Source organism: Epinephelus lanceolatus, chromosome 19 (assembly GCF_041903045.1).
Source record: "Epinephelus lanceolatus isolate andai-2023 chromosome 19, ASM4190304v1, whole genome shotgun sequence".
NCBI classification, from domain to species: domain Eukaryota; kingdom Metazoa; phylum Chordata; class Actinopteri; order Perciformes; family Serranidae; genus Epinephelus; species Epinephelus lanceolatus.
In genome coordinates this window covers 1,329,998-1,346,536 of record NC_135752.1, presented here as the reverse complement: position 1 = coordinate 1,346,536, position 16,539 = coordinate 1,329,998, and the positions used below count along the sequence as shown (strand labels likewise).

The 16,539-nt window shown below is 41.5% G+C and overlaps 1 protein-coding gene across 1 annotated transcript in view; it reads left to right on the top strand.

Moving 5' to 3' along the window:
• crb2a (crumbs cell polarity complex component 2a) overlaps nucleotides 1-16,539 on the top strand; it is a 147,440-nt gene that overhangs the window by 108,286 nt on the left and 22,615 nt on the right. The window contains exons 10-11 of the mRNA XM_078162380.1: nucleotides 11,091-11,961; nucleotides 12,096-12,212. Of these exons, the coding sequence (XP_078018506.1) occupies nucleotides 11,091-11,961; nucleotides 12,096-12,212 (988 nt within the window). The remainder of the gene's footprint in view (nucleotides 1-11,090; nucleotides 11,962-12,095; nucleotides 12,213-16,539) is intronic.

The following is a 16,539-nucleotide window of genomic DNA, read 5'->3' as shown; positions in this document are numbered from 1 at the left end:
GTCATGTACTCTTAGTTTAGGCCAATCAGAAGAAGGAGGATAGATGGGACAGGACAACTGTTTGAAAAGAGTAGTAACCAAAATAATCTTTATTTGAAAAGTGCCACCTTTAAGTGCAAAACATAAAATATTTCAGATATGACTGAATTCTTTTTCTTGTATCAGAATTTAGCAACAAACTCCGTAAACTGCACTGAATAACCCTTAATAGAACAACAAAACACTTCACGATATGAATTACGAAATATGGGCCCACAATAATAAACAAAAAAAAGAAAGAAAATTCAGAAAGAGTCGAAAGAGTCCAAAAAAGTCAAGTCCGTATTAAGTCAGTGTTCACAGTTTCTCCTTCTTCAGTGTTTGTGTGAATTTGTCCTTCTTCAGTGTGTTTGTGTAATTGTTCATCTACCCGGATAGTGTGATTTTATGTTTTATGTCTTACCTGTATGAAGAGATGGTTGTGTTCTTTCCAATGCACAGTGAAGCTCCCGCCGACGTCACACCCTCCACGCGTACAGGCCTACGTCCTGCTCCACGATCCACCGGTCTAGGCTCTGGCTCGCCATCAGAATCCACTCATACAAAAAAAAAACAACCAGAGTTTTCACTCAATAATATTCAATATCAAGACAGTGATGTTTGGCAATAAAAACTTCCTTGTGCGGAAGTCCTCCGAACTGATAACTCGAACAAAAATGTAGTTTTAACAACTTTACAGGCAGTTATCAACTTTATCAAACTCGCTCGCCTGTCGCGTGGTGCTCTGGTCTGCATCGCTGCATGGACAGACCATGAACAGTGAAAGAAAAACAAGGAAACTAGGGGCACTGCCAGCGTTTGTGTGGGATGAATGTGCACCCTGCTGGTGAAAATAAGCAACTACATCTGAAATCTACTAGGCTGTATAACTCTACACATTGTTAAGCTGTAAAAATTGGGGATTACACTGTGTGTAACTAATGGGCATTTACAATGAATAATAATATATAAAAGGAAAACAATGACATGACCGAAAATAAGTACATAATTGTACGATATGATACGACACAATTTACTTTATTGTCCCACTAAGGGAAATTTGTCTTGGACTCAGCAACTGCGCCATAAATGCCTTGACAGCCACGATGACAACAAACAAAACAGTCATACCATCCCAACAACAATTACATAACAGTATTGTACATATTGTGCATATTTTGCTAATTGTGCTAGGTAATCATCCATCATAAATGATGATATCCACAAAAAAGCCAAGGATATTCATAACATATATGTATGTGAAATTAACAAAAAAAATTACACATATCTTATGTACATGTTTGTGTATTTGTAGCATGTATAGCATGTATAAGAAATTATATATATAATATAAGAAAGAGTCAACAAGGAGGTAAAATATGTAAAAATAAAACTGAAAGAACCACTAAACCACAAATATTTATAGTAAAACACTTATCTTCTCAAGTAGCTTTGACTAGCGGGCAATGTTTTGTGTTTTGGCATCATGTAGTTGTGCTGTAGAGAGCTCCAACTGCACGATGTCCCAGTATGAGCAAAGCCATTTCCCCATTGACAGTGTATGTTGTTGTTTCCAGCAACAAGTTACCATTCTTTTAGCAGCTGTAAGATCAATCAGTCAATTTTATTTATAAAGCCAAATATCACAAATAACAATTTGCCTCAGAGGGCTTAACAACATACGGATAAGGATAAAACTCCCCCCAAAAAAACCTTTAAGGGGGAAAAAAAAAATGGTAGAAACCTCAGGAAGAGCAACTGAGGAGGGATCCCTCTTCCAGGACGGACAGACGTGCAATAGATGTCGTACAGAACAGATGAACATGATAAATTAACAGTAATCCGTATGACACAATGAGACAGAAAGAGAGACAGAGAGAGACAGAGAGAGAGAGAGAGAGAGAGAGAGAGAGAGAGATGCAGGACAGACGGTAATGACAGTAGCTTACAACAACATTAATTAAAATAATAATATTAGAATTCTAATTATGGTTATTGTGGTACAATATGTTGAAAGTATATATTAATATCTGATAGTATACATAATATGTAACAATAATCATGTGTGTATAATAACAGTAGAAGTATGACTAATGATAACAGCAGCAGCAGGAGGCATCTGGCAGGACCACGGCAGCAGCACAACCACACACGTCACACTGTCCAGGCACCGCTGTGATATGAGTTAATCTGAGAGACAGTGGAGCACAAAGGCTCCGGAGAAGAAGCCGAGTTAGTGACATCCAGAATGGCCGAGTTAGCAAGATGCAGTAACAGGACATGAGAGAGAGAAAGAGAGAGAGAGAGAAGGAGAGAGGGAGAGAGAGGGAGCCCGGTGTATTATAGGGGGTCCTCCGGCAGACTAGGCCTAAGTCAGCCTAACTAGGGGCTGGTACAGGGCAAGCCTGAGCCAGCCCTAACTATAAGCTTTATCAAAGAGGAAAGTCTTAAGTCTAGTCTTAAATGTGGAGACGGTGTCTGCCTCCCCGACCGTAACAGGAAGATGATTCCACAGGAGAGGAGCCTGATAGCTGAAGGCTCTGGCTCCTGATCTACTTTTGGAGACTTTAGGGACCACGAGTAACCCTGCGTTCTCAGAGCGCAGTGTTCTGGTGGGATAATATGGCACTATGAGCTCTCTAAGATATGACGGAGCTTGACCATTTAGAGCTTTATAAGTTAACAGTAGGATTTTAAATTCAATTCTGGATTTTACAGGGAGCCAGTGCAGAGAAACTAAAACAGGAGAAATATGATCTCGTTTCTTAGTTCCTGTTAGTACACGTGCTGCTGCATTCTGAATTAGCTGGAGAGTTTTTAAGGACTTACTAGAGCTACCTGATAATAGAGAGTTACAGTAATCCAGCCTTGAGGTAACAAAAGCGTGGACCAATTTTTCTGCATCTTTTCGGGTCAGGATAGGCCTAATTTTCGCAATATTACACAGTTGAAAAAACACAGTCCGTGAGGTTTCCTGACTGAAATCCTTCAAATAAATTATTATCACAGCTGGACTGTGACTACTTTCTCAAGAATTTTTGACATAAAGGGAAGATTAGATATTGGTCTATAGTTGGCTAACACCTCTGGATCCAGGGTGGGCTTTTTTAGTAGAGGTTTAATTACAGCTACCTTAAAAGACTGTGGTACATAGCCTGTTAATAAGGATATATTGATCATATCTAATATATGAGTGTTAACTAAAGGAAAGACCTCCTTAAGTAGCCTAGTTGGGATGGGGTCTAAGAGACACGTTGATGATTTAGATGAAGAAATCATTGCAGTCACTTGTTGAAGAGAAATCGGGCAGAAGCAATCCAAATATATATTAGGTCTTACAGCTGTGTTTGAGGACAGATTGGTTCAGTTTGAGGTCTGGAGGTCATGAATTTTGCCTCTAATAGTTCATAAAATCATTACTGCTAAGGGCTAAAGGAATACAAGGCTCAATAGAGCTTTGACTCTCAGTCAGCCTGGCTACAGTGCTGAAAAGAAACCTGGGGTTGTTCTTTTTTTCTTCTATTAATGCTGAGTAATAGTTTGCTCTGGCATTGCGGAGTCCCCTCTTATACCTTTTGGGACTTTCTTCCCAGATTAAACAAGATTCTTCCAGTTTGGTTAATCGCCAATTCCTCTCAGATTCTCGCAGTGTTTGTTTTAATTTTTGGGTTTGAGAGTTATACCAAGAAGCGAACTTTCTTTGATTTGTTGACTTCTTTTTAAGAAGAGTCGAGTGTTGTTCGCAGCGAGCCTGCAGTGCTATCGACAAGATGATCAATTCGGGAGAGTTTAAAGTCGGTACAGGAAGCCTCTGTTACAGAAGGACATTGTATTAAATTCAACATCGATGGAATCTTTGCCTTCAATTTTGCGACAGCATATCTGATAAACATCTAGTATAGTAACTGTTGCAAGTGGCGTGTAATCGAGTAAAAAGAAATCAAAAGTTAGCTGACTAGCTAACAAGAGGCACCCATCATTTGTACTTATCTCCAAAGAGGAGGTGTCATTAAGTAGTAGACACTGTGAGTGCCGGATGGCTTTCGTCATCTTCCCAAAATCTATTAACCCTTACAGACGGTTTTAAATTCCATCCATTCACCCAGTAGGGACTCATTGAGTCCTTGTGATGGTTGAAGTCATAACTTTTTAATGGTTTTATCTTTTAAGATTTTTTTTTTTTTGTTATGTTATTTAACTTCTCTCCCACCATGAATGTTATAATTCAAACAATAAAATTAGTTAATTAACCCTTTTCAGGCTGGTTTCTGTGATGTGCCACTCGTTTTTATTCAAAAAACAGCCCAAAAATGAAATATTATCTAGTTAGAGAGGGATTTTTTTTTTAAATGATTACAACTGTCTGAGCTCAGGCAATGTTTATGAGGAATATCAGTTTTTATGCATTTTTACTTTTTTTGTAGTGTTAGATTGAAAAAAATATATAGCTTTCACCCAGTTAAGGACTCATTGTGTCCTCATGATGGCTGAAGTCATAACTTTTTAATGGTTTTATATTTTAAAATTTTTCGTTTTTGGTTATGTTATTTAACTTCTCTCCCACCATGACTGTTAAATTCAAAAAATAAAATTAGTTAATTAACCCTTTACAGGCTGGTTTCTGTGATGTACCACTCATTTTTATTCAAAAAAACACCCCAAAAGTGAAATAATTTCAGTTTACAAGAGGCTGGAGGGATATTTTTTTAATACTTATATCTGCCTGAGGTCAGTCAATTTTCATGCAGAATATTAGTTCATACGCAGTTTTACTTTTTGTACAGTGTAAGATTAAAGTAAAAGACTCATTGAGTCCCCTATTCAATTCCATGTAATTTTTTTGAGAACAATGGGCTGGCAGTAAAACACCCTGACACGATGCTCCTTACAGGCGGTACATTTGCATTCGAAGCAGACAGTGTCCACTTTTCCTCTCTTTGTGCGTGTGCACAGAACACACAAGCGCCGACCAGGCTGCCTCCTCTTCGGCTCGCTGGGTCGGCCGTTAGCTGGTGGCAGGTTGCTGCCGTTCCTCTGGCTGGCTGTGTTGGAGGCTGCTAGTTGGTTGCTGGAGGCAGATGATGTGCTTCTATACAGGGCAAGTACCTGCCTGGTTCTCTGCCTGCCTCTCCCGGATGCTGCTGGCTGGCTGTTACTCTGGCCAGCCCTGCGAAGGGCAACCACCGCCTCAGCCAAGCCTGGATCATGTGGGAGCCTCCGCCTTCTTGACAAGTGGGGTGAAATCAACGCCATCCCGAGCTCTTGAAGGAAGAGCCTGCGCTTGTAGGTCATTCCTTGTTTCCAAGCAGGCTGCACCTCCCCCCATATCACTCTTCCATAGTCTGTTAAGGGGCAAAGGCTTACATGAAGCTTTAGTTATACACTTACAAAGGTCTGAGACAATACCTTTATTTTCGTCTTCAGTGCCAACTGTGAAATGAAGGGGGTGAGTTTCTAAATCAGTTCACCATGGGAAAAGTTGAGTGTGCATAGCTGCCTGTAATTGTAAATTAAAAGGGAAGGAAGTGCCTAGGAAGTTATAAGACTTTTGTAGGTCTTAGAACTCATGGAGTCCTTGTTGCCCTATAATGTCTTGAACATTATAGGGAATAATGTCTTGAACATTATAGTATGAAGACCTTTATCATCCCACTGTAAAAAGAGCCTCCCATCTACCAAAATAGAATAGTTATGAAAAACTGGAGGTTGACAAAAGAATTCATTGAGTATTTTCGCAAACTGTGACACTTTTTGCCAAACAGTGAATAGGGATGATATAATTGGCCCAGAATCCCGTTTAACTTTCTTATAGGATATGTTGGAGTATATCAAATTTGGTAGGCTGTGTGGATATGTTACTTGATCTTCAGTGGGACACAGGGCAAACACCATTCAAAACTAAGCAGGTTAACACCTCCTGATAATTGCAAAGTAGAGGCTTTGATTCTAGGATTTTTTAAATACATGCTGATGACAGAATGCAACTTCCTCCAGCAGTGATATGGTGGAGCTAAAGGTATCACTGAGCTGATAAAATTAATATATGGCAATACATTAATTTTAATAAGCGCAAGTGTAGAATGAAATAATGCAGAGAGTGTGCCCCATCTCCAAATCTATATTCTGTATCATTCAGCACTTTATTGTAGTTATTAATGGTTAGTGTGTCAAGGGAAGGATTGATAAGGACCCCTAAGTATTTTAAACTTCAAATAACATGTATGCTAGATAAGCAAATAATCTATTTGGGACATCTCATCTATATTACAACACGTAGATTCATAGCTGTACATTGCCTGTTCCAAAAAAAATCTGTTTCTGCATAGACAATGTATTCACTGCATCCCAGACAAAGTCAGTCACAAAAAAAATATTTTTGTTTTTAAGCCTAATGTGATCAGGCATTCCAATACATCTCTTCTCCTGTGAAATTTCTCTGCCTCACCACAAGCTCCTGCAGCTCCCCGCAAGTTAGGACTCCTCTGGAGCTCTCCTGAATGATAGCAGAGGAAGGAGTGATGTTCTACTCTGAGATGTTTGGTAGATACAGGCTCTGGATTTTACTATTTATCTGAAACTGTCACTTGATGAACTTTGGAGAAAGCGAAAAGTTCTCACAGGTAAATTTCTCAAGAAAGTCCTTTTAAAAAAAATATGTCTATGTAAATGCTGGACTCTCAGTTCATTTGGTCATCATCAGTTCAGTAGCCTACTCTGGATCAGAACCATGGACGTCATTAGACCTAGACATTCCTGGCTATAGCCCCAGATCTTTCGGGCACAGCCCCGGATCTTTTAAGCCTCTGGTTTTTTTTGTTGTTGTTGTTTTGTTTTTTTACTAATGAAGCACCTTGTTTCCAACTTAAAGTCCACAGCACGGCACGGGAGCACAACAACATACAGCAACGCAAGCAGCACAGCAGCACACAACACATTCACTTTCACACCAGCTTACATACCATATGTACATGACTATATGTTTGATTTTTTTGTTTCTGTTAATCCCTAATGATGTTAAGTATATACACATACAACTGTCCGTTTCATTTTTTTTCATGTATTTCCCACTCCAAACTGACCACACACACACATCTAAATGTGAAGTAAGGGATAATGTTTAGTGTGCGTCGGGGTTCCATTCCCCTGAAGGGAGTTATTTTTCAAATGTCACCAGCTCACTATACATTATCCCGCTTAGAACATGGCTTACTACTTCTTCTAGTTGTTTGTGGCAGTTTGCTCCTGACAGCCCTGCGATTTTCTCTTCCTTTCTTTTTTTTTTTGCTGGGGACATGTCATTTTTTAGCCAAACATCAAGTGTTTTGTCCTCTCAAAAAATGTTAAGTGATGTCCTGAAAATGCTGCATTTTGCCACTCCAATCCTATTTGGCCTGTGTGGACTGACATTAACTGATAACTGACCGTTCAGTTCGTTAAAGCCAATAGAATGACGCTATACCCACCAACACGAGACTGACAGCACTGCAGTTAAGTTGGTCGTATTCGCTCTTTTTGTTGAGATGTTTTTAGAACAAACCTAGCACACCAGCTCATCCAAATTACTGGGCTCCCCTCTGTCATTTGGTTTAAATCCAAAATACTCCCACACAGGGGCCGTGGCATTTGGTTTAGGAACAAGTTCCCTGTCTTTCTCTTGTCAATCTCAACTGTTTGTTTTTTCTCCGCCTCGTCTCCCCCTCACAAAGATCGCACTGTGTGTGTGTGTGTAGCCCATAGCCCCACCTCCCCCACAGAGACAAAAACACTCGATGACAAGAGCTTTCCCTCCATTCATTACATTAATGAACCAACTCACCTGGCTGCCAGACGATGCACGGCAGTGAACGCTCTTGTCATCCAGTCTCTTTGGTGGAGAGAGACGAGGAAAACAAACACGCATGAATATGGCAATTAATCGCGGCCGGAAAAGTTACCGTCTCCCTTTTAATTTACAGTGCAATTAACCGACTTCGCATATAGAGACAGGCCTAGTGCAGCATATTCTTCGTGATTAGTGCATTGTTTCACACAGTTTGCAAAGTCGTTCTCAAAGTCCCCCAGTTGGGGGACTTTCTGGTTTAACAGGTTTTACCCAACAATTTGGGCAACCCAATAATAGAAAACGAGTGCTCATTCTTTGTCAAAATACGTTAAAATTACATGAAATTATTCAAAATTTCCCCGGGGGACAACCCCCCGAACCCCCAGGTAAGGAATTGTTCTCACTTCAGGGCTAAAGCCCCAGATGTTTTCAACTCCTAGCAACGCCCCTGATCGGAACATACCCTAACTGTACGTTCACACCAAAAGCTGCCAGAGCTGCAAAATAGCTGAATTCGCTCTAGCAGCGCCGCTGGTAAAATACTTGTGCTCGTGACATCAAATTCTGAACATTCGATTATGCTTCTCAATTTAAAGGAGCCTCAAAGCAGGTTACTGGCTGGAGCACAGAAATGTGACTTCGTGCATTTGCCTGAGAACAGAAACTTTCTCTTTGGACAATGAAAACAGAATAAAAAGTCTAAATAGGTCTGACATTAAACATTAAACACACATAGCCTGTGTTGCGTTCAGACGTTGTCACGTAAATAACAAATTCCAGTACTTGAATAGGCTGTAGCACAACACAGCAGCATGTCAAGTGGGCTGAACCCGTACCGAATATGAGCAAAGGTTTTTGATTTGTTATTCCCGCCCAAAGCTGTAAACCTAGGGGAAACACTGTCATTGGTTTGCGTTCAAGTGCCTACAGTGCGATTAGTTAAACTGGTGGTAAGGAGAGCAAATGAATTGCATTCCTACTAATAACATGCGTTCCAGAACACAAAGAAATTGTGTAAGTAAGTGCACTTGTCCACACCTGTGTATCGATTCAGCATGGAAGAAGACACTGCTGCTGTGTAGTACCTGCGTGGATGTAGCCGCCGTCGGCTCTGGGTTCATGATATCCTCCGGGGCTGTGAACAGCACGGGGAATATCATCGGCTGGTGCGGGAGCTGCAGCTGGATGGGGAGAGGTTCCAGCGCTACTTCAGGCTGAACATCGATCAGTTTGACAGCTTACTGCTTGTTTTGAAGTAGGAACGAATGTGTGGTAGGAACTAAAAGTTTCCGAGGATGTTGTCTGGGTTCAACACAAGCGATGGTCATCTACTTTTCGATTGGTACCTGGTCATTTGCAGCTCAAATGCGTCATAGCTAATTTGCATAAAGTTAACCAGTGTTCAACTTTCATTTGCAGCGCAATTCGCCGAACGCCGCCACTCATCACTTTTGCAGATCAAAACGCCCCTGGTTGCCACTATCTATTGAAAATGAATTAGACCTGACGCCTTTGCAGCTCTGGCAGCTTTTGGTGTGAACGTACAGTAAGTCAGGGTTGCCAACTTTGGTCAGAGGGCTGGAGTGAGATTTTAGCTTGTGACGTAATATCTGCTTGTGCGTGCGTGGTCACGAACATACGTGGACATGACGGCACATTTTTGGTTTTTTTTACCTTGAAAGAGTTAATATGCACATGTGGCAAACAGAAGAAATGAGTGTACGTTTACATATTCATATCTATAGGCCTAAGCCCCACAAGTCTATGGATATAGACGTATATTTGTTTTATGGCGCAGATCAAGGTCGATTTCATCAATCTATGGTAGTGTAGTCATCTGCTTAAAAAATCCAGTAATATGTCCCGTTGTGACAAACAGAAAGATTTCAAGGAGGGTTCGGGGTTCCCCAAGAAAATTTTGAAATTCACACCAAGAAATCCTGTTTTCATGCAGTTTCATACAGAAATAGATAAATTCAAGGACTTTAATGACCTGTGTACAGGGCTGGACTGGGACAAAAAATGCCAACATTTATGTATCTTATTTGTACTTGCACACATTTTATTAGAAATTGAAATAGCCATGTTTCCATCAGCCTGTTTAGATGCGCATCTAGAAGTATCGCATCGGAAAATTATGATGGAAACGCCAAAATTCAAATTAAAATCCCCTGATTCGCACAAACTAAAATACGCTCACTTTAGCCGAGTTTTGGTTGATTTGAAAAAATGTTGATTCGCAAAACGGGGGATGGAAACAGTTATGTTCAAATTAAGTCTGACGTAGCGCACCTCTCTCCATGGTGATATCCACACTCCGGGTTGGGAAGGCGGTAACGCATTTACAAGCTGGTTGCCAACCACTAGAAAACGTAGAAGTAGAAGAATGCGAGACTTGTTTTGTTTCCGGTTCTGTGGAAAATTCCGTACATTTAATGGAAACACACAAAATTCATATTTCTTTTAATACGCATTTCCCAATGATTCCAATCACTTTTGGATGGAAACATAGCTACTGATAAACCTTGTAGAGTTTCTTTTGCAAGTGCTTTCACCATAGGCATTGTGTACTCTGTGGCCATCTAACTGTTACTACCACCAGGATGTATATGAGTAGTGAATGAGCACATTGATTTTCTAGCCTTGGTACTCTCTTCCAGGGCACGTAGGGTACTACTGAGATTTATTTTAATTTTGGTAACAGCGCAGTGTGTGCGTATGATATTTCACCAATCATAAAGGGCCTCCATGACCAAAATAGGGCTATTTTTTTTGTCCCAGTCCAGCCCTGCTTTATACCGCAAGGGTCTCCGCAAATTATTGCGTGACATTATGATCTCGCGATCCGACAGTTCCAGCCCCTCGCATGCATGCCGCTAAAGTTCCAGTGGACAATGACGCCCGGCATGGGACGGAGGCGGAGTCTGCCCCTCTCCTCTCCCCTCTCTGAAGTCTGGCTGCAAACTTCAACTCCGCCCACCCGGCGCGCCAGCTGTTTGAAAATACTCAGCTGGCAGCCTTTTTTCCAGCGTTCGTCACTGGTGTGAGAATTGTTTGGGCAGAGTGAGACCGTGAGATGGAAGGTGAATGCATGTGTCACACGCCAGATGTGTGTTGAGTAGTTACCTGGTTAAATGGCTATTGACTCTGCAGCAAACAAGTGCAAATCTAAATTGTCAGTGTTCCTTACAATAAATGAAATTAAAACAATAAAATAATAATACAAATATTTCTCCATGTTGACTGTTAGGTGTCTACAATGCCACGTTTGAGAACAACCCTGTGCACTACAGTGCTGGAGGCTCCCTGGCTGAACCTGTTTCTGACATATACATGGAGATGCGCACTCATTCAGAGAACGCTGTGCTCCTGAGGGCCTCTTGGGGCTCTGACCTGCTGATGGTAGGGCTGTTGGACTCTTCAGTGCGAGTGGAGATCCACATTGGCAACAGTGTCGAGACGCTGACTTTTACAGGTGTTCGTCGAGTGGCTGACGGGAACTGGCACCGTGTCAACATCTCAATGGCTGAGAAGAAGCGCAAAGCCTCTCCCTGGGTCATCACTGTGGATGGGATCACAGACGCCAGCAGCATGCTGGAGCGTACAGGAAGCCTTCGCTTTCTCAATGAAAAAGGAGCCATGTTGGCTATCGCAGAGAGCTTTACTGGCTGCTTGGGTGCAGTGAGGGTTGGCAGAGTCTACCTCCCTTTTGTGGATGACTATAAAGCCCCGCAGCCATCTCAGTTCCACTTAGTTGGAAAACCAAAGATTCATCTGGGTTGTAGCAGCGCCCCTGTTTGTGAATCAGATCCTTGTCTAAATGGAGCCACTTGTGAAGACATCTTTAATAAATTCCTCTGTATCTGTGACCTAGGTTGGGATGGGGAACTGTGTGAGATAGACACTGATGACTGTTCATCTCAGCCCTGTGTTCATGGAAGCTGTAAGGACTACTTAGCTGGTTTTGAGTGTCATTGCCACCTTGGATATGCTGGCACACTCTGTGATGAGGATCTAGATGAGTGTGAGCATCATGCCTGTGAACATGGAGGCACCTGTCAGGATGGACCCAACATGTACACCTGTATTTGCCCCAAGGGTTACAGTGGCCCTCTCTGTCAGTGAGTACTCACTCATCCCTTTATTTATTGGTTTGAACAGGCAAAGCTAACTGTAGTTTAAGCATACAGTGCCCACACAAAACAACATTTCATTTATCATTCACTGAAGCAAAGTTTCAAACCTTTTCTTCCAGGTGGGACTATCCTCCAATACAGTGTGGTGAGGATGTCCAGTGTGAAAATGATGGTGTCTGCAATGATGGGCTGTGGGGAGCTAACTGTACATGTGTGCCAGGATTTACAGGTAGCAGGTGAGCTTATTTTGGATTAATTTGATTGTTATTATGCTCGTACCAAAACCTCATGTATTAGAATGCAAAAGTCCAAAATGGTCACTTCACCCAAATTATTATTTTTTGCTTATATTGAATGGTTTCTAGCAATCCTCATGCTGATGTCTCAGGGAATATCAACTGCGTTTATATTTCAACAGGTTTTGATAAACCTTTCTGCCATTTCTGAGGATGCTTTCACACCTAACCTATTTGGTTCATTTAAAATGACTTTGGTGTAGTGTATTTGTGGTGCGAAAGAAAACAAAACCAACCACAGGACTTTATGATAGCTGATATGTTATTTTAGCAACAAGCAGACCAATAATAAATCCACCTGTTGATAGTGAACACTGTCTGCAATCTCATGATAGATCCTGATAAGGCCATATATACATGTAACCACGGTAACACAAATGCATGTCAGTGAGGGTATTTTTCCTCATTAGAAAGCTGTTAACACTGCCATCATTGTATCCGACTGTATGAACTTTGTCTGTTCATTAAAGGGATAGTGCACCCAAAAATGAAAATTCAGCCATTATCTACTCACCCAAATGCCGACGGAGGCCCTGGTGAAGTTTTAGAGTCCTCACTTCCCTTGCGGAGATCGGCGGGGGGAGCGGCTAGCACACCTAATGGCAGACGGCGCCCCAGACTAACGTCCAAGAACACAAAATTGAATCCACAAAGTATCTCTAACATGCTCATCCGTAGTGATCCAAGTGTGCTGAAGCCCCGACATAAAAAGTTGTTTCAATAAACGTCATATGAACTCTGTTTTTAGCCTCATTGTAGCCTGTAGCTCTGACTGCCTCTCTGTGCTCCGCCCTCACATGTGCGCGCTCAGGGTGATCGGTGATGCACGGTCTCTGAAGAGCAGCAGTCTCGTCAGTACTGATGTCCAGATTCTCAAGTGCAGGCATCGCCAATTCCCAGTCTGAGCAGCAAAGACTTTCCTCATCTGTTGGCATTGCTTTGCATTTGAAACAACTACACCACCAGGTTTCCAGTGCTCGACTCCGGTATTCTGCGGCTGGCTGAGGGTCAGGCTCATGAGCTGCGGCGGCTGCTTCGTCCAGTAGCCTGAGTTCCGTCCGTATACTCGGGCTCAAACAAATACGGCTCAAGAAAGAAATGCTGTTCCTCCTCAATTTCAAAGTCTTCAGACATGTTGGGCTGTACTTTGCTAAAAGACCGTAGTGCAAATTATCTTTTAGCTCTGTGGTTACTGCTGTCTCCCCCTGCGGTGCATGCAAGGCCGTAACTACCATTGAGGACACTGAGGTCATGACCTCGGTATTTTTTCCCGACCTAAATGAATGAATAAAATGAAAATAAAAATAAACCATTTCATTTGTGCGGTGAAAGTAAGTGGGAGGACCGATGGAAGGTGATTGAGTGACTCTCTCTTCTCTATAATAACAATTATTTAAAAAAGAAAATTCTAGTACTCTTGTTTGATCGACGCAGCTTTCATACAGCTTTGCACACACATTATTCTTAGATGGATTACTCACGAATGCAGGCTCGCACAGAAATGCCACACATATCACATGAAAGTGCAGGAGCAGAGCTTTCCAGTGATACCACACACATCATTGTGCTGTCATCCCATCACGCTATAAATACAGATCAATTGTCTACAAAATAAAAACCTGATGAATTTCTTTACAATCCATTATACAGATCTTGTTATCAGTCACTTCATATAGTGAGGAATATCGTCTCTTACCACGTCTTAGGCTTGTGTGTGTTTCTCCCTGTCTATCCACATTTGTAGTCCAGCTTTCAAGATGTAAATATCTCCATATTGTCCAGTTGACACTCCATCAAACTTTGTATGACAAGACCAGCACAATTTATCTTTGCGCACCCAGACAACAGTAGCCTAATTATGCATGCATGACAGGGCCGTAGTCACCGTATACATTGAGGGGGACATGTGTGTCCCCCAATGTCCAAAATGCCCCCCCAATATATAACTGAAACTGAAAAACAACAACAGACTGTTTACTGCAAACAAAGTGGCAAATATTATCTTGGAGGACATCATTGCACTTGGTTGACTTTTTTTCTATGATCTTAGATGTAAATATTGCATGTTTCTTTCAGATAAAATACATTTTTGACTTGTGAATGAGTCAATGGAATTTCTTGCAATAATGAAAAAATATTGGCAATCATGTCCGCCTGGCACAAACCACATGTTTTGGACAACTGTGAAGTGACAGAATGTCCCACCATCATGGTTCTTATATTGCCAGATTCCAGAGAGTCTCCCCTCTTCATATATGGCAGAATATGTCTACTTCCAACTTGCTATGGTGAGATACACGTAAAAATGTAAGAATTTAGTCACACAGATTTGTTTTTTTCATTGACATAAAAATTAATATAACTGACAACTGACAGATGAAGAGAAGTACTTCCTGCTAAAGAATAAGTGGTTCAAACATAATTATAAATACCCACAAACAAAGTTTGGTGAAAGGCAATTTCGCTATAGTATGAAGTGGGAAGAGAAACATGATAACATGGGATTATTCTAATATGATGTGTGTAGTTCTTTATAGGTGTAGCCTCTTAATTTGGCTGTCAAAGTACACCAGATTGAAGGCTTTTGATATATAATTGACAAAAATTTCTGACCCCCCCACGTGCACCACAACTAAATGACCTCGGTATTTCAAAAATCCTGCATACGGCCCTGGGTGCATGTGTAACGTGATGTAAACACGGGTGAGCAAAGCTTATGCTTTCACTGGTCGCGCGCACACGTGAACGCGGAGCACAGAGAGGCAGTCAGAGCTACAGGCTACAATGAGGCTAAAAACAGAGTTCATATGACGTTTTTCGAAACAACTTTTTATGTCGGGGCTTCAGCACACTTGGATCATTATGGATGAGCAGTATGGAGATATTTTGTGGATTCAATTTTGTGTTCTTGGACGTTATAGTCTGGGGCGCCGTCAGCCATTAGGTGTGCTAGCCGCTCCCCCCGCCGATCTCCGCAAGGGATGTGAGGACTCTAAAACTTCACCAGGGCCTCCATCGGCATATGGGTGAGTAGATAATGGCTGAATTTTCATTTTTGGGTGCACTATCCCTTTAAGTCCATTTTAAAGCGTGTGACAGTGATCTTACAGTATTTAGCCCCGAATCATTATTGTACAAGACACCTTCTTTTCATCCTGTCTTTGTGTTAGTCATTAATTACAACATCCCATTGCTTTTCAGTCTAATAATAGCTCACTAATAATGCTTACAATCTGTTATTTCTCTATGTGCTCTTTGTGAGACCAAAAAGCAGAAATATAAACACTTTAGAAACATTAAAGTGCTGCTACATGAACTTCTGTCAGTCACTAGAATTTGATTTCCCCACATGGGTCCTGAGGATGCAGGATGACAAACACCAAAACTGTCCAATCAACAATTTACCGTCAGTTGGTAGAACTTCATGTTTACTTCTCTTGGTTATTTTTCAAAAAGTCAGTGTGAACAGGAACCAAAGCAAAACTAAAATTCCACAGTGGATCATTTTTTTCCCCCTGGTGTGACCAAATTCAATTTCAGTTCAATTTTCAATTTTATTTATAAAGCCCAATATCACAAATCACAATTTGCCTCACAGGGCTTTACAGCATACGACATCCCTCTGTCCTTATGACCCTCACAGCCGATCAGGAAAAACTCCCCCAAAAAAACCTTTAACGGGGGAAAAAAACGGTAGAAACCTCAGGAAGAGCAACTGAGGAGGGATCCCTCTTCCAGGACGGACAGACGTGCAATAGATGTCGTACAGAACAGATCAGCATAATAAATTAACAGTAATCCGTATGACACAATGAGACAGAAAGAGAGACACAAAGAGAGAGAGAGACAGAGAGAGAGAGAGAGAGAGAGAGATGCAGGTAATAACAGTAGCTTACAACAACATTATTGAAAGTAATAATATTATAGTTATAGTTCTGGCTACTGTGGTACAATATGTTGAAAGTATGTATTAATATCTGACAGTATACATGTGTGACAATAGTCATATGTGTATAATAACAGTAGAAGTATGACTAATGACTAATGATGGCAGCAGCAGCAGGAGGCATCTGGCAGGACCACGGCAGCAGCACAACCACACATGTCACGCTGTCCAGGCACCGCTGCAATACGAGTTAACCTGAGAGACAGTGGAGCACAAAGGCTCCGGAGAAGAAGCCGAGTTAGTGACATCCAGAATGGCCGAGTTAGCAAGATGCAGTAATAGGATACGAGAGAGAGAGAGAGAGAGAGAAGGAGAGAAGGT